General features: G+C 40.5%; 2 protein-coding genes across 2 annotated transcripts; both read right to left on the bottom strand.

The window, feature by feature from the left end:
- Window positions 1-1,518: 1,518 nt before the first annotated feature.
- spag1a (sperm associated antigen 1a) lies at window positions 1,519-13,313 on the bottom strand. The gene is made up of 8 exons (XM_085395341.1): window positions 12,872-13,313; window positions 11,674-11,773; window positions 10,438-10,590; window positions 10,093-10,250; window positions 5,982-6,123; window positions 5,070-5,196; window positions 4,822-4,959; window positions 1,519-3,687 (listed from the first exon to the last, which is right to left on the bottom strand). Exons 1-8 carry the CDS (start codon window positions 13,224-13,226, stop codon window positions 3,682-3,684), a joined length of 1,179 nt encoding a protein of 392 aa, XP_085251467.1. The 5' UTR covers window positions 13,227-13,313; the 3' UTR covers window positions 1,519-3,681.
- A 2,609-nt stretch (window positions 13,314-15,922) lies between these two features.
- On the bottom strand, window positions 15,923-18,013 carry polr2k (RNA polymerase II, I and III subunit K). Its single transcript, XM_085395746.1, has 4 exons — window positions 17,924-18,013; window positions 17,655-17,723; window positions 16,310-16,402; window positions 15,923-16,127 (listed from the first exon to the last, which is right to left on the bottom strand). The coding sequence occupies exons 2-4, from the start codon at window positions 17,713-17,715 to the stop codon at window positions 16,105-16,107; spliced, it is 177 nt and encodes a 58-aa protein (XP_085251872.1). The 5' UTR covers window positions 17,716-17,723; window positions 17,924-18,013; the 3' UTR covers window positions 15,923-16,104.
- Window positions 18,014-18,187: the final 174 nt, after the last annotated feature.

Consider the following 18,187-nt stretch of genomic DNA (forward strand, 5'->3'; position numbering starts at 1 on the left):
TTTGCTTATTTTATTTTCCATTTTGGGAAAGTTGGTTTTAATGTTGAAGCCCTGTGTTGGGTCCAACTGTTTATTATAAGCGGGTGGGAACTGTGATATCAGAAATACTCAAATACTCATCCCTTGAGCTCTCCTTTTTTATTTGTTGTTGTTTTGGTTGCACCTGTGCAGATATAAAAACCTTCACTGCAAGCTTTGAATTGAATCGTGCGGCGTATTTAAGAAAAGGGATTTTTAAGCTGTTCCTTGTAAACAAAACAAAGCAGATCCCAACATTTCAACAAGCATTTCAGACTTGTTTTAAAACTAGAACTACTAGAAGTACCCACGCAGTAAGAACAAGCGTGTCAGGCACACCGCAGCAAGTTGCAGTCAGAAGTTTATCCGAGCACATAAATCTTAATCAGTATTCAGTAGCGAATGTACAGTAGTAATGTTAAATTGTTTTCCCCTCATATAAATCAAAAAGCTATTTTTTATTCAGAGCTTTGGGTGTATTTTAACTACAACATGTTCATGTGATGTTTCTGAAGACCTTGAAAATGATTAATGCAGATAATTTTATAATTATTGAACCTACAGTGCCTTTCGGGGGAGGGGGAGGGGTTTTATTGTGTTTTGTTTTTGTTCTCTGTGTGTTTCATCAAATGATAAATGTAAAAACAATTTGATAGTTATTATATTTGCCACATAAAATGCACCAAAACTTGATAAACACCATTCCCAGAATGCTAATGCGGACTGTCGCAGTAGCTGGTGTTAACTACCAAAGAGCCGCTCTCAGGCCGCTGCAGTGGACACGTCAACAGTGACAGAATAATTTTTTAAGCAATCTACTTTAGTGCGTAGAAATTGAAAATCAGAGCAATAAAATATTGGATTAAACCCAGTACTCACAACCAAAATGTTTATCTGAATTTAAATCGTTGTTAGGATTATTTGTTTTTAATATTCCCCTGAAGTAGCCAAAGTTTTTAAAGTTTATGTCATGCACAAGTTGGCAATAAGATCCCTTTAATCCAAAGCAGTCGGCATCATGAGTATCGTGAGCACAGTGACACTACAGGCTACAGTAGCTTTCAGCAGCTGGAGCACATTTTCAGCCCGACCACAGATTGCTCCTCTGTGACGTCAGGCAGCTCGTGGTGAGCTGGCTATCTGCTAAAAATAAATAAATAAATAAAATGTTTTGGTAAACCTCACAAGCCTCTAGCTGCAGGTTATTCCCTCCGTTTTGTAACCTACCTGCTGCTGAAAATGATACAACTTCAGAGTCAAATAGATCCTCCGAGGTTTTATTATTTGGAGACGAGTGGCAGGTGTGTTTTCTAATTGGGTCAGATAAGCTTATGATATTTTAAAAAGTATGTATTACCTAATTATTTGCTTTATAATGTGCATGCAAATGCATATCGTTTAATAAACTTCACAATCAAGCTTGCTGTGATCGTTTTGTGTTCATTTATTCGTGTTTCAATTTGAAAAAACACAGGCACATTAATGCATTCTTGTAGCAGTTTATTTACATTTGCATTCAGTCTATTTACATACAGTACATGCTTTTACATTCATGAATGAAGCTTTACATCAAGATTTTTTTTTTTTTTAAGATAAGCCTTTTATTTTTACAACACAAAGGAAAACAAGACTGGAAAAAACTAACCTAATATTTTTATACTTGCAAAATAAACTGTGGCACAGTTTGCTACATTTTAAAGAAATACATAGCGGATGTGGGTGATTTCAAAAGCTTCTGCTCCTGTGGAGAGTTGACAGAGGTGATAAATTATGTTTGCAAAGCTTGGTAAGCATCTAATTTCTCCTTTTCAAACGTGTGTAAAAGTACATTTCAGCCTGCACACAAATGCAGGCTGAAATGTGGGAGAATGACAAGCCTGAGGGTGGAAGCTGAAAAATGACTTTCCATGGAAGCCTTTTCTGCCAAAGAAAATTTACGGTACATTAGTCAAAATTTTCGTTTAAGTCCTATTAACTCAATTAATTACTTGAAACTGGGGAGGGGAGGGGGGGTGAGATAACAGGTAAATAATTGAGATATATGAAGTTTTTTTTTTGTTTTTATTCAGAGCTTCTCGCCCCCCCACCCCCCAAAAAAAAAAAAATTGGTGGAAACAAGCTTTCAATTTGCAAGCATTGCTGCTTTCTCTTATAGGCTAGGCTCCCAACTCAAACAAACGAGTTATTGATGTTTTTACTTAAATAAAGTACATTTGTATCACTGTAATAAATAATTTTCTTGTAATATGACAGTTTTTGATAAATATATCTGGGTGTTTAATCAGAGCCTTATCGCCTGCCTTGTTGCAGCAATAAGGGCACAGACATGCGGACATTAGCTTTAATTTAACTACTATATACCTACACAAAAACAAAACAGTCATTAATTACATTAATTACTGAGCTACAGTACAGTGCATTGTTCTGTAAACTGTAACACTAACCTAAGCAGGGCGATATTTAAACCCAGAGAGGTACGTGAACTAAAAGTCGCTTAAAAGGGACTTTTAGTTCATGTCCCACTCACTCAAAATTTTTATTCAACATTATTTGATTTGCAGTTAAGTGACCGTTATGTATCTTATTGGTCTTTTATCGTCTGTCTGAAACAAGTCTTTTTAGTTTCTGTTTCTTTAAGGCCCCCCCTCCCCCTCACTATAAGCCCAAATTCTGATTGGCTGCCCTTCGACTTGCTTCTAAACAGAACCCAGTGCTTGTTAGCTCCGCCTCCTTATTCAGACATAGCTAGAGCTGATTGACCATATAAGGAAGGGTATTCCGAGCTGACATCAGCTCAGCGCTAGTGTTAAACACAACACAATGATTACTTTATAAAAGATGATGTAATTTTTTGAAACAGTGGTAATATGAAATTCCAGCAGCATTTATCAGGCATGAAATAAAGAAAAGCATCATGGGTCCACTCTAAAGTGCTGACCTCAGACTTTTTTTTTTAGCTAATCTAACCGGTGAAGCTTAAATTCACGTTAGTGCCTTTTAGGGCACTTCCCAACACTAATAGTGATGATAGTTTATGTGATGTTGTTGGCTTCTTATTTAAATTAATAGCAGCTCTTATCACACTACATGTAAACAATAACAAACGCTTTGGAATAAAATAGCTGAAGCTTTCATATCTTGCTGTGCAACACACAAACACACACTGCCTGCACTGCACTGATCCATTCCTTTCAAAGCAGATTAAAAAAAACGCAATCAAAATTAAACATTTAATCTTGGCGCATTTCATCCTAACTGTGGTAAAAATCTCAGTAAGGCACGCTTGATACGCACTCTCTTTCCCCTCTCTCAACACTCTTTAACAAGTAAGAGTGCTCTGGAGCCTGTTACATGAAACTGGACATTACATCATAACGTGAATGATTTATAGTGCGAGCGGGTCACAAGTACCTTGACATTAGCCTCTTTAAATAAAGCTTACCGTTATGTAAGATTGTGTACTCAGGAGTTACGTGTGGTTCGCACACATTGCAGATGAAGCAGAGCTGAAAAGCTGGTCGTCCACGGTTCTCGTCCCAGGAGTTCAAAAATAGTCATTTGCATTTCTACGCTGCTTATTTGCTGTAGCCGATTGCTTTAAAAGTCCTGCAGCAGTATGGTAAGTGTCCACACCTGTCTCCACATGTGAACCAGCAGGAGACATCAAACCTGCAGGAAATCATCAAAGGTTAGCCTTTTCTATGAGGTTTTGTTTGTCTTAATAGTTTGTAACATACTTGAAGCCTTATCTGGAGATAATAAAGTGGTAAAGCCATGTTCCTAACTAATTGGAGACGTTACAAACACATATGGGATATGTCTGGATCCAGACCTGGAGGCTTGTCAACTACAGTGATTAAAGCATCCCATACTTGTTTACCAAGTATCAGCTGCCGTACCAGCAGAACAGTTTCTTTCTTCAGGTTTCAAAACCGTCAAATTAATCCTCCACACTCTTCTTCTTCTTTAGTTTGTTTCCTTCAGGGTTCACCACAGCAGATCACCTGCCTCCATCTCACCCTGTCTCTAGCATCCTCCTCTGTCCTACCAGCCCTCTGGACGTCCTGCTTCGCTACATTCTTGAACCTCCTTTGTGGTCTTTCTCTTTTCATCCTGCCTGAAAGCTCCATATTCAACATCTTTTATCCAATATATCCACTATCCCTCCTCTGGAGATGTCCAAAACATCTCAGCCTCACCATTCAAACTTTGTCTCCAACCCGCTCAGCCTGAGCTGTCCCTCTGATGCACTCTACTCTTTCTAATCCTGTTCATTGTGGTCACTCGCAATGAATAGCTTATCATCACCTCGAGCTCCACTTCCTGCCATTGCCACTGTCTCCAAATCATCTAAACCTCCCTTTTGCTGTTGCTCCTTGTCACGTTCCCTAACAGTCCGAGGGATGTGAGGAAAATAACGAAGCATGTCCAGATTGAAAAACTGAGACAAGTAGGCAAACGAATAAAGCAAAGGTTTTTATTAACAAGTAAAATGAAAGAGGCAAATGTGCCGCTATCACCTTTAAAGGAAAAGAAGCATAAGAAAGCAAGTTAAAAAGGTTAAATCTCCCAAAACACCCTCCTCTGACACTCATCTCCACCCGCTCCACTCTGCCTGCAGCCTTGCTTTGGACAGTTCACCCCAGGTATTTAATCTCACCCACCTTCACTACCTCTCCTCCTTGCATAAAGGGACTGAACTTCCAGTATAGTTTTATAACCTTGTGTTGCATAATGACAACTACAATGAAAATTAAATCTAGTAATTGAGGGGCTTAAGGCGACATGATGAACTTGTTTTACCCTTGGTGTGTGCACGGTGTTGTCCATCAGGCTCTGTCTCAGCAAGCCCGTCACCACCTCGAGCTCCTGCTCCGCCTCCCGGACGTTTGGGTCCAGTCGGAGGACTTCCTGGAGGTCACTGCTAGCTGAAAGGTAGTCCTAGAGGATAGTCATTCATACAGAGAAATCAGGAATGGGAGGGGGAAGAAAAATCCAACGCATTATCTTAAAATGACAAGGAAGAGGTTTATGAGGGGGCGTGCCGGCACCTGTAAACCTTTAAAAGCCAGGGCTCGTCTGTAGAAGGCTTTCTTGTTGTTCGGCTCCAGCTGCAGCGCCGAATCGCAGTCCTGCCGGGCCTCTTCGAACCGATTCAGTTTCAGGAGACAGATGGCTCTGGAGGAGAAGTAAAGGATTTGTCAGACGGTCTCTGTCAGTGATGATCAGTATGAGGATCAGGCTACGCATGGTTAGATTACTCCACACTGTTTCAAATACAAATGAAAAATCTTCAAAATATGCACTGTAGAAGAGTAGGGACAGATGCATTTTCCCCAACATTTCGCACAATATCTTGTTAATATAGAGATTTTTGCAGGATGTAATATTTACAGGGAATCCACATGTGTCCAGCAGTTTAGGCTTTCATGTTTGCAACACAATATTTCATCTGAAATTCCTTTCAAATATACCGATACACCTTCATGGGGCTTTATCCAGAGCAACAACTGGCAGTGCATCAGATTTGACATGCCAGGTGGTCATATGGTGCCCTCTACTGTTCCCCCTGTCTACCTGTAAATGGAGAATTAGCTCTGAGCTCTGCATCGCTCCCTACCGCGAGAGGCCATTTTTCTGTGCTGACAAAGTAAGATCAAAACATGCAATTTCATTGAAAACTTGTGACACTGACGAGCAACTGGGGGAATGTGAAGGTGAAGAACGACTCTCATTTAAGCCTTTGCTGCAAGAGTAGAGAAACTGGCATTATTTCAGCGGATTTTTACACAATATTTGAGCTGAAGCTTCTTACTTGATGTAAGCAGCTATTCTGTTATTTTTTGGGGGGTGGCGATCAAACTACCCACCTTTCAAACAGTGTTTCTTTTGTAAAGTAATTCAGGCGCTCTTTTTGCAAAGACCAGTCAATTCTAGCGTCTGTTTGGGTTGTTTTTTTATACCTGTTTGTGTGGAGCGCACATTCGTCAGGTTTTATGGCGAGACATTCACTGTACTTCTCCAGGGCCTCCTGGAAGTGGCCTTTCTTGACCAGACTGTTGCCTTCCTGTTTAAGCAAAGTGAAGTGGGCTTCTTTTCTTCTGGCTGTTGGCAGAAAAATGTTTTTTTTTCCAACTGAAAAAGATAACTTCATAAAGAGTTCATTTTCTTCAGTGCAAGTTATTGATTGGTTAGACAGATCTGGGGCAGACTGTACTGAATGGTTTGTCTTTCAACAAGCCTCTTCTACAATTTCTTCACACCGTTTCAGGCCTTAATAAATCCAGCCTGTCGGCAGCAGTCTCTGTGGACCAGCGGAGATGAGTCAACTCCTCCTTAGTTAGCGATCGGCTGTGCTGAAAAAGCCAATGCGGCTAATGAGTTGTGGAAAAGACACACGCAGCGGTACTTAAACATAAACACAGACTCACAGGTACACAAAAAGATAACATTAATCAAATGACACAGCTACTACTGCCAACTCTCGAAAAAACGAGCTCAGCAGGCATTAAAAGTAATATACACTCACTAGCCTCTGGATTAGGTACACCTGTTCAACTTCTCTTTAACAAAATTATCTAATCAGCCAATCACATGGCAGCAACTCAGTGCATTTAGGTATTTAGATGTGGTCAAGACGGCCTGCTGAAATTCAAATTAAGATTCGATACAGAAAACAAAGGTGATGTGAGTGATTTTCTGTCTGAGTATTTCTGAAACTGTTGGCCAGCTGGGATTTCCCCCCACAAACATCTCTAGAGTTTTTGGACAATGGTCAAAGAAAACAGAGAAAACATCTACTGAGCCAAAGTTCTCTGGAGAAAATGCCTGTTGATGTCAGAAGTCAGAGGAGAATGCTTCAGGCTGAAAGGAAGGGAACAGTAACTCAGATAACCACTTGTCTCAACCAAGTCATGCAGACGAGCATCTCTAAATGCACAACAAATGAGGAACCTGAAGCAGACGGGCCTCAGAAACAGAAGAGCACACCTCCTGTCAGCTAAAAACAGGAAACTGAAGCTACAGTTCATACTGGCTCACCTAAATTGGACGACAGACTGGAGAAATGCTGTCTGGTCTGATGAGTAATGATTATTGCTGCAACATTCACATGTCAGGGTCAGAATTTGGCAAAAATACATGAAAGCATTGAATCAATCCCACCTTATATCAACAGTTCAGGAGGTCCAACCCAGTAATAACAAAGTATAACTAATAAAGTGTTCAGACAGAGTTACTTTAGAAAGCATTCAGGCCCAAAGCACTATAAAACTACTGAATTAAAAAGCCTGAACCAGCTTTTGAAACTCTTTTTAATTTTTCTCTACCAAGAAAATTCTACTTTCATCCATTTACAATTGAACCAAAGCACAAAGTGAAAAGGCCTGCATGCTTTCTGAAGCAGCTCGGTGCTGAAAGCTTATTTTTTTCCTTTAGCTGAGACGTCCGTCGATACCACAAACCACTCAGTGCTCTGTTGCTGGGAAACTAAATTGATATGTGGAGCATGAGTATTTGAGATCAATCACCTCTGAAGCTGATACAAGCTGGGAGTCAAGCTGTAAGGAGATAATTTAACAGATACAATCTAATAACATTACCAATAACACAGTCAAAACAGACGCGCTGGCACCGGCGCTGAAGCGTAGTGGCAGGTTAGGAGGTTTCGGGGCTGTGGGAGAATAATAACACAAGCTTGTGCAATCTTTGATTACAGGGTTATTTTGATGCTAGCTTGCTGTAGAGGTTGTGTTTAATTCTTTTCAATCCAAGCATCAATAGATATGTAATTTCCTCTGGCGGATAACACAGCTGTGTTTGCAAATGCCGAGAGAGCAATAGCTTTAATCATCGCCACTAACGCTAGCTCAACTAATAAATGCAATGCTCATTTAACTTGTGTTGTTGCAATTAAAGGCATATTAACATATTAATGAACTCGAGGCTTCATTAAGTCTAATTGTTTTAACGGATAAAATTATAATTGTCAGAATTTTAATTCATTTTAACTCTTTTATTAAGGAGCACAGTTTGGTGTTGTTTTGTGTTGCGTGTTTGCGGTTTTATTTCCTGTTTTGGGGAAATCAACATGAAGACAGAAACAACACAAACGTGAGTTTATGAATGAATGAATTGAACATTTGAGACACTCAGATTGACTTGTTGTATTAGAGAATTGTAGATGTACACAAACAACTGCAGATTCTAAGATCATCAGTCCAATTTTACATAAGTACAAGTTATTCAGATGTGTCACAACTTTGCTAATGTCCGGAAGAAGACCCAAACTGTCACCCTCATATGAGAGGAAATTGATTTGAATGTTCAGGAACCAACAAGGCTCAAGCCATGAACTGGAAGCTACTGGGACACCAGCATCACTGTCCAGTGAAGTCAGTTTTACACCACACACTGAGATGGTGCTGATCACAAAAGAAGCCTCTGCTCCAAAATCGACACCTTCAAATTTGCAAACTCCTTCTGGAGAAAAGTTTAATGGTCAGATGAGACAAATATTAAACTATTTGGCCTCAATGGTAAGAAGTATGTTTGGAGGAGTAAAGGTGAGGCTTTCAAGCCTAAGAAGACTGCACTAGCTGTCAAGCATGGTGGTGGTAGCATCATGCTATGAGGCTGTTTTGCTGCCAATGGTATTGTTGGATGGAAAAATGAAGAAGGAGGACTACCTCCAAATTCTTCAACTTCACCACAACAGTTGGATGTTTGAAACCTGAACACATTTGCATGTTCCAACGGGACAATGATCCCGTTCCCATTATGAATGGATAAAGCAGGCTAACATTAAACTTCAACCCCGCTGAAACTTTGTGTAACACACGTCAAAGCTGGTTCTGAGCCAGAAAACCAACTAATTTAAATTAAGTTTTCTGCCATTACAATCACTCAAATATCTACCCAGAATTATTCCAGAAGCTTGCTGATGGCTACCAAAGACATCTTGTCAAGGTGCAACTTGCTAAAGGACATGTAACCACATATTAATGGGGCTGTATGTATATATACTGCTGACCTTGTTTGGATCAGAGAAAATTCAAAATAAATTCAAACCAATCCAATCACCCAATCCTTATCTTTTAAAGACATTATGATATGTGCAGTACAATCATTCCACCCTGGAAAAAGAAACGTTCAATGAACTCATTAAAACCGCAAAGTTACCACCACATTCTTGCTCATAATGAGCAGATGTGAACTTCTGGCCACAACTTTATTTTACCACAGTTTATAATAACTTAAGATGCTGTCTTACATTTCTTATTGTTGGCATGGCGTCATTCCTCCTCAGTATGATGGAACAAAATGCATTACTGTAGGAGGTAGTGATTAACAGTGCTGCGTATTTGCTGTGACAAATTTAAGCAGCACACATGTTGCTTTTAACACTTACAACTTCGATCACTTCCTGTCTCCTTCTGTTTCTGGCTTCATATTCATTCAGCTTTGTATGTGTTAGATCGTGTGTTTGGAGTTTTTCATTAGACAAGTACAAGTAAACAGATTTATCTGTTAGTGTTGTTGTGAGTTTTACAGCCTTATACTGCTCCAAAACTATTTACATATATTTGCATTTATGGCACATTTGGAGTCTCCTGGTTCTTGTGAGCAGTTCGAGCGCAGAGGAAACTTGACCTGGATTGTTCCATTACAGCAGCACTATAGTCTGTGTGGATCGTCTTTACTTTGCATTATTGATAGTACACCCAGACAAACACACACACACACACACACACACACACACACACACACACACACACACACACACACACACACACACACACACACACACACACACACACACACACACAGAGTCTCTCAGCTAGAGCACCTTCACCACTACTCAGCATTTGCACGCTGATTCTGCTCACTGACTTCTGCTGCTGCTTTATTGTTCAATTATTTACTGTTTCTTTTAAAAATGCTACGTGAATGAAATCACCCAAAGAACTGTCTTTAGTCAAGAAAATCTGGATTTCTTTAAAAGGCTTCTTTGTTTGCATCAGATGTGCTCATCACATTTAACCACTTAAACCCACAGGAATGGTTGTTCCTCACCTTCCTCCTGGGCTGCTCTGGCGGCCCTGGCCTGGGCCTGCTCGATGCTGATTGGTTTCTCTCGGTGTTGCAACTGCACAGACAGGGGGACGACGGGAATCTCTGGAAGCTTCTGTCTCCACTCGGGCCCATCCTGCTCAATCAGCATCTTTGTGAGCCTGTCAGAGAACAAAGAGACTGAAACTAGTATCGCAAAGTGTTTCGCATTAGCAAGACTCGCGCAGGGACCCAAAGGGAAACTGAAATGACTGAGACGACTTGGTGTTACATAAAATCTGACTAAACATGCACCAGCACATGAAGCGGCTGAAGTTTCCCGTGTTTGGATTTTTGTGTTCAGCTGACCTGTGGATGCTGTCGTGAGCCGCCTGTATCCCTGTGTCTAACTGCAGGACGGTCTTATAATCCACGTAGGCCTTTCTGTAGCGCTCCAGTGACTCATAGGCCATGGCTCGACGCAACAGAGGCTTCAAGGAATAGGGCTGCAGCTCCAAAGCCCTAAGAGGATCAGAGAGGAGAGGCGGAGACTGAGGGATCTGAACATGTGAATGAATATTTGACCGACAGGCTGTCGCAGCCTTTAGAGCAAAGAAACAAAAAGCAGGAAGCTGCTGGATCCAAAACTGCATCACTGTGGATGATCTACATGCTGTGTTCCACAGTTACAGAGAAAACAGTTACAATCAGGGTGTGGAAAAGCAGCTTGTCATTCAGTTTTCATGTAAATAATATTGAATTTAAATAAAACACAGCCCACGTGTCCCCAACTGGGTAATGTCAGCTTTTGAGTTTTGCAGGTTCATGACTTCCTCTAGTTTTGAGAAATGATTTTGTTCTAGTTCAGTATTCTTCACGGTCTTCTGTTAATGGTTTATTTAATATGAGCTTTTTTATTTGTCCCTATAGTTCTTTGCTTGCTTGTAGATGACTTAAGGTTTATTGGTTCCCTTTTGTTAATCCCACTGTGTCCCTCCAGTCTTGTCTCTGTCTCTTGTCTTTCACTGTTAACTTCACATGTTCGAGCCTTTGTCGGTATCTTATTTCCTGCTTCGTTTTGGTGGTCTTTTGTCTTTTGTGCTTTGTATCTAATTCATATTCTCTTGTCTCATTATCCCTGATTTGTTCCTGCTGTGTCTCCCACTTTTGACTCTGTTAAAATAGTGAGTATAAGACAAAAAAGCACAAAAAGTCCCCCTTTAATAAGTTATTCATAAGTTTTCTTGGCTGATCTCTTTAGCCCAATCTCTATCTATGCGTTTCTCTCTTTATAAGCTGGTACTGGTAAGAGTAGATGTTCCAATCAGGCTGTAATTGTTGCCACTTTGGGAAAATTAAAGTGGCAACAATTGTTTGTGGCATTCAGAGCCTTTTCAAACCAGCTATCTCTCAAATAAAATCACACATAAACTTAGCACTCCACAAGATGGTTACGACCATGACACCAGAACGGTTCTGGTTCTGGCCATCTTTTAAATACAGTCTGTGATCTGACAGTTTTTTGGGGTGTGATGTCAGATCTGTGGATTCATCTCTCAAACCTGGAAGTTATAACCAGTAATAAAACCGACACTAGTCACGTACTTGTTGCAGTCCTGTATGCAGTCTGTGCTGTTTCCCTCCTTCAGGTAACAGGCTGCTCTGTTGGAGTAGAGAATACACAGGTCCTCTGGACTATCAATGCCTGCAAGGGGACAACCATAATCACATTTCTGAAAGACCAGATTCATTTACGTCATCTTGTGATCTGAAAAGCAGGTGTAAGGCCATGCTACACATCCATATTACCAGCAGTTCTTTAGACTTTGTGGCCTAAAGTGCTCGAGAGAGAAGCGAAATCAAGAGAAGTGAAGCAGTTCAATTGCAAGTGTCCAGAAACGCTGAAGGGGTGAAAGGCAGACAGATAAAAGGCTGTGTTAAGAGATCCCTCGGTAGAGTCATTTTCTCCACTGTCCTTTCCACTCTAGTGCAGTTTCATAACCGCTGGGAGAGCATCAGTCTTATGTACAGCTTCCACAACCCACAGCGCATCATCATTATCATACACTGTTCTCACCAGCTTTCTGATTGAAGTCTATGATTAATCAAGTCTAAACGTTTGGAATCTGGCTACAGTGCAAGTGCAGAAAAAGCCTTCACACTTGCCAGCTACAAGAGTAAAAGTCAGCTGAGTGCTCTCTGTGCAGCGTGGCATTGAGCCTCACGTAAAAGCCCCATGCATCAGCACACGACTTCCATCGACAGCAACTTGTCTTGTGCCAACACTCCACTGCAATCACAAATCACCGGTGCAGAGACGCCTTGTGTCTCTGCTTCATGCTAAAAAGTGAAGTGACCTGAAGTCATCCTGCAGGCTGACTGGAAAAACAGTGGTATAATGCATTCAAAACTGACACGGGATACGTTGGATTGTGGAACCAGGTGACACTGAGTCAACTTGTTTGTGATACCCTTACCAGGGCTAAGTCACAGATGCTACGAGAGGGTGTCTCTCAGGCTCTGTGACACCCATCTGCTGTTTTTGGCGACTCTACACTGAGTCACAGAGGTGGAAAAGCTACTCCAAGGAATCCAAGGATGAAAATAAACAAGAAATAACTTTCTGGTAGCAAAATTACTGTTATTTTCTAAAACTATACATGGTTTAATCAATGAATCAAGAAATTAGCAGTTAGATAAAGCTCCTCTAACTATGCTATAGTATCGTGGCTATAATCAGATTTGTTTATCCCAGGATCACATGCTGTGTAAGAGAAAAGAAACCGCTCATGTCACCCCCCACCTGCTTCAGCACATCCCTCAATGGCCTGGGTGTACTTCTCCAAGGCGTCTCCAAACTGTCCGTGTTTGAAGAGATGGTTCCCTTCATTCTTGAGCCGGGCCAGGTGAGGAGGTAGGGCCCCGGCGGGAGCATCCAGGTAACTTGTGTCCACTGCAGGGCTGTCCTCCTTCTTCTCTTGCCCACCAGCAGGGCTGTTTTCTCTCTGAGTGCCATTGACCGCCCCCTTCTGTGGAGCCATGTGAGGCTTTCCCCCGCTGCTTCCACCCCCGCTTCGTGTCCCACTCCCTGCTGTGGCCTGATCCGCGCTCGCTGCCCCTCCTCCGCCGCCCGGAGGTTTCTCCTGCGCGTTCCCCATAGCTGCAATCCCTCTGCAGTGTGCTCAAACTCTGCCTCTACCTCTCTCAGAGCCGCAGCTACATCTGAGCCTGGATGGGGATTTCTGCTGGACACACCCCCGACATGAGGCGTCAGATGTGATGTCAGCGAGGGGGAGGGGGGAGTGCCACAGCGATGCAGTGCTGCAGTAGGACAGCTCTGAAGGGAGAGCCTCAGTTTAGACTTCAGAGCAGAGGAAACCTGGACCAGACACACACATGCGAGACACTTTGATGCTTTAATTCATCAAATTGTAAGAAAAAAAACCCATTATAATTTCGATTATACATGATTTACGCTGTATTACTGGAGAAGAAGTAACTGACAGGCAACATTTTGACACAGTGGAAAGATATAAATGTTTAATTACTCTTAGGATAATTGGAGTGAGCTGCAAATCTGATCAACAGCAAACAAACAGAATATTAATCATGTAAAATTACATTTTGTTGATGGAAAACCCAGTCCAGTAATGAAAACAATCATTGAATCCAGTCCTGTTTGTCACCTAAAGGGTAGTTCAGCAAAGTAATTACTTTGTTGATGAGAACACGTTGTTCATAACTCTCTCAGCAGCATCTTAGCTGGAAGCAGCTCTCTGTCCAGCACCGGGAAATTAAATCAGGCTTATTTTCTATTGGTCAACATTTTGGCATGTAATTACATCAAATCACAGGTTCACACAAATGTTTTATTAGAATCTTTTAAAGATGGAAGTTTGAAATGAAATAGCTGCTAAACCCAAGTGCAAGTAATGATCCCAGTGAAGGCTTTGTTTGCTATTTGATTTGGTATCTCATCTTAATGAAACACATCATTTTAGTTTTTTGTTATTATCTATTATTTGTTGTGTCTTATTTGTGTAATATGCACCTTTTTGCACCTTTGAGTAGAGAGAGCGCAACAGTTTGAAATCTTTGTGGTAAGCCAAACTAAAAAGTTGCCATGCAGATATTAAGGGACTAAATGAACAAAAAAAACAGATTTAGATTTAAATCAACTTAAAAGCTAAACTTGGGGAAACAGTGTAATTTAAAGAAGTTAAAGCTATCATAGTGCTGCTTTAGATCAAAAATACACTCAATGGACACTTAAGTACACCTTGCTTGTACTGGGTTGTGTCATGTTTCGGCTGTGTGGCAGGCAGGAGAGGACCCAAACGCAAACTCACGGGGACAGAACTTGAACTCAAAAGCACAGCTTTAATTGCTGGAAAAATAGAACACAGGCAATACAAAACTAAACTGGGAAAGCTAATCATAAAGTATACCAGGAGACTCGGGGAGAATCACACACAGCATGAGGGAGACTACGACACTGACAAAGAGAAACACAGGGCTTAAATACACAGAGGGATAACGAGGGAATGAGACAGAAGGAGAGCACAGCTGGGAGTAATCAGGCTGGACGAGACAAGGGAAGCAAAACTAGAAATACTCACATGAGACATGGACCTTCAAAGTAAAACAGGAAACACACTGACTGAATTCTAAACATGCAAACTTAACAGCAACTGGGGAGACAGAACATAGGAACCTGAAACATGGTACAAAACATCACAGTGGACATAACATGGAACACAGGGAAGCCATATGACAAAGCCAAAGAACTAAACCTATGATAACCATAACAGACCTATGGAAACAAGAAACAGTACAACAAAGGACTCAAAACATAAACCATAATATAAAAACACAAGATCTCTTCAAAATAAAATAGGAAACATAATGAGACGCAGACATGACAACCAGAACTTGACAACGTAAGACACAGACATGAAACACATGAAGAGCAGGGGAGACTTAACATGGGTTGGAAACACATGGGGGAACTAATAAGCAAATGAACATAGGAGACCTAATGAGCTTAAACATACTATAAACATCAAAATGAACTAAAACTCAAAACACTGGGTCATAAGACCCAGGATCGTGACAGGTTGGTCCCCCTTTTGCAATCAGTTACCTTAACTCTTTAATTCTTCTTCTATTGTGCAATTTTGGTGAGCCAGTATGTTTCCTGTTCTTTGTGGACAGGAAACTGAGGGACCCAATGCGGTCTTCTGTAGCTGTAGCCGGTCTCCTTCAGGGTTTTACGTTGTGCATTCAGATACGCTCTTCCGAATAAGTCGCTTGTAAGCAGTTGTCATTTGAGTTACTGTTGCTTTTTTCTTTCTTTTGTTTTTTTAATCATCTCAAAACTCTGTCCAATCCTCTCTGGCGTCAATGATGCAATTTCACCTAGAGAACTGCTCACTGGATATTTTTTCTCTTTGGGAGATGGCTGTGGGAAAATCCTGGTAGATCAGCCTGTCTGGTACCAATAACCATCCTACAGTCAAAGTCAATAAAAAAAAAACCTTTGGGGGTGAGGGGAAGAAAACATCGCAGTCTCATTTAATCTTTATTACTATGAAAAAGGCCAAAAAAACAGTTTGCATTACACAAAATCAGGTTACTTCCCCCTGCTGCATTTTGTTATTCTGAAAGGCAGAGTCCATTTCAGGGGTCGAAAAGCTGCAAACATCTCATAGCAACAGACCAATTACACGTGACTACATGAATATAGAAAAGTCTACAAGAGCTGAAACACAAATTTTCCTGTCGTCATGGAGATGCTACTACCGGTAATTAAATCAGCTCATCAGTTAGAAAAACTGGGAAAAAACAGTCTTGACCAGTTAAAATAGTTATTATTTAATAAACCAAAACAAACTTTCATACATTTTTGACAAGCAAATGTATTGTTTAGACCGAGAATAAAATGAGTAGTTCACAAATCTGAAGCCAGGTCTATTTATTTACATGATCCCACACTACAAACAGTAAACAGAGTCAAAACTGCTCCTCTCCTCTTCTTCATCGGGCATCGAATACAACCACTGAAATCAGAGAGTCAAGGAAATCCACAGCAAACGTAGCAACCAATTCATAAAATATCAATCAAAATCAAAATATCTGAACACTCTTTAGCAAAAAGACTCACATCTGAAATAAACAAGTCAACTGGTCATTTTTAATGTTTTCACAAGTTGTCTTCATGCACACAAAGTCAAAAGGATACATCTCTTTGTTCTCTTCTTGTACATGATCCTGTAGCCACACTCTCTGCATCTGATCGGATCGCGGGCTTTGATTTCGTTCTCGGTGTGACATTCTGCAAGTGACGAGAGAAAACATGGTGTTATGTGGTCAAGTTCAGTTTGAGCAGAGCAGAGCAGCGGGCAACACCCCCTCACATAGTTTTTCTGCTTATGTTAATGACAGAGAAAGTTTGGACCTATGCAGCTACTGAGTCAGCAGAGTGTTGGTAACTTTTATTCACTTAGCGCACGCCTCTGAATTCAAAGAGGTGTGGCCCAACATTTAGTCCATAATGTGTAAGATGTATTCATTTCAGTTCATTCAGATTGTTACTGAGTTTTTACACCTTGCCAAAAAACTTATTAGAACTAAAATCAGGGTGGTTCTTTTTCCAGATGCAAGATGACCAACATTACGTAATCATGGTGAAATAATTATTATTGGTTCCAAAATAGTAACATTGTATCAGACTGTAAAGGAGGTTTAATATTTCCCACTGTAAACATCTAGTGAGCCTAATGTGTATGTTATGTCCTCCAGATGTCTCCACCACAGTGGATTAAATAGTAAAGACACTATTCAAACACAAGAACATCATGTAACTCTCAGTTAGTACTTGTGTTTTGCACCTGGAAGCACAAATACCCACAAGGTAAAAAAAAGAAAAAGAAAATCATCATACATACATACAGAACAATACAATCAACTTATCCCAAGCTAACTATGATTAAAACAGAGATTAGAAAAGGAGTAGGGGTCATGAGGCTATAAAGGCACCTGAGATGTAATTTCAGTGAACGGAAATTCCACACATGCCAGGTATCACAGCTTTGAATGCACAGACCGGTTTACAATAGGCAAGTTTTGGGCTCCAAGTGTTAATTAGTACCAATACTGAACTCATATTTATAATTACAGACGGTAGTTATGCGAATTTTCATGTATTAGGTAAAACAGGACATGATATAGTGTGCTAGACGGTTTTCTCTAAAAACTAGTGTTGTAATACCTGGAAAAATACACTCTTAGCGATCTCTGAAGCATTAACTACGGATTAATCCTTAATTTATTAATGTCGGAGAGGCTAGTTATACACTCTAAATTGAGCTGTAATTTATTATTTGTCAACTTATTATGAGAGAATTGTTACTATGAAGGAACAACATTATGAACAATATGTAAGGTCTATGCGGTGTAATGTAAGAAAAACATCCAGAGGAGAAGCAGCCGTGATGGCAGTGATGAAAGGTTTGCATTAGAGCAGGTAAAATCGTACTGTTTGCATTACCAGCGGTGGTATTACTAAAGTAAACGTTGTAACATACCTCCACATATGTAGATCATAGGCTGCTGCTTGGGCGGCTGTAGATCTTTCTGCGTATCCATTTCTGATTCTTAACAAAAAAATAGAGACAGAGAGATAACTGTTAACAACATGCTACCAGAAACAGCATGGTACTGCCCGAAACAGACTAAAACAACCCAACCGGTATTTAGAGCAAACAACAAATATCTTTAAAGTATCTAAAAACGCTGCATAAACCTAACAGATACGGAGTACACAGGATGGAAAGATAATAACAAGGTTTCTCACCGTTTAAACACGTTAGCTGTTAGCTGTTTACCTCTCTTTTCATACTCCACAAGGCTCCTGCCTGCACATGCGTAGAACAGTCGTGCACCTCACAGCAAAGTCGCTTGTGATTGGTCGGACGATGTCTTTGAAAGAGACCAGAGAAAGCAATTGTATTTTTGTGAACAGCTCTATTATCAGTAACATTTTATTCACAAGTTTCAGTTGTTTAATTGATACAAATTATTCAATGTTTCTAAGGAGAGTATTTTAAGCCGTTTTGTT

Source organism: Rhamphochromis longiceps, linkage group LG22 (genome assembly GCF_057381845.1).
Source record: "Rhamphochromis longiceps isolate RC_006_pf linkage group LG22, R_longiceps_female_GT1.1, whole genome shotgun sequence".
Lineage (NCBI taxonomy): Eukaryota > Metazoa > Chordata > Actinopteri > Cichliformes > Cichlidae > Rhamphochromis > Rhamphochromis longiceps.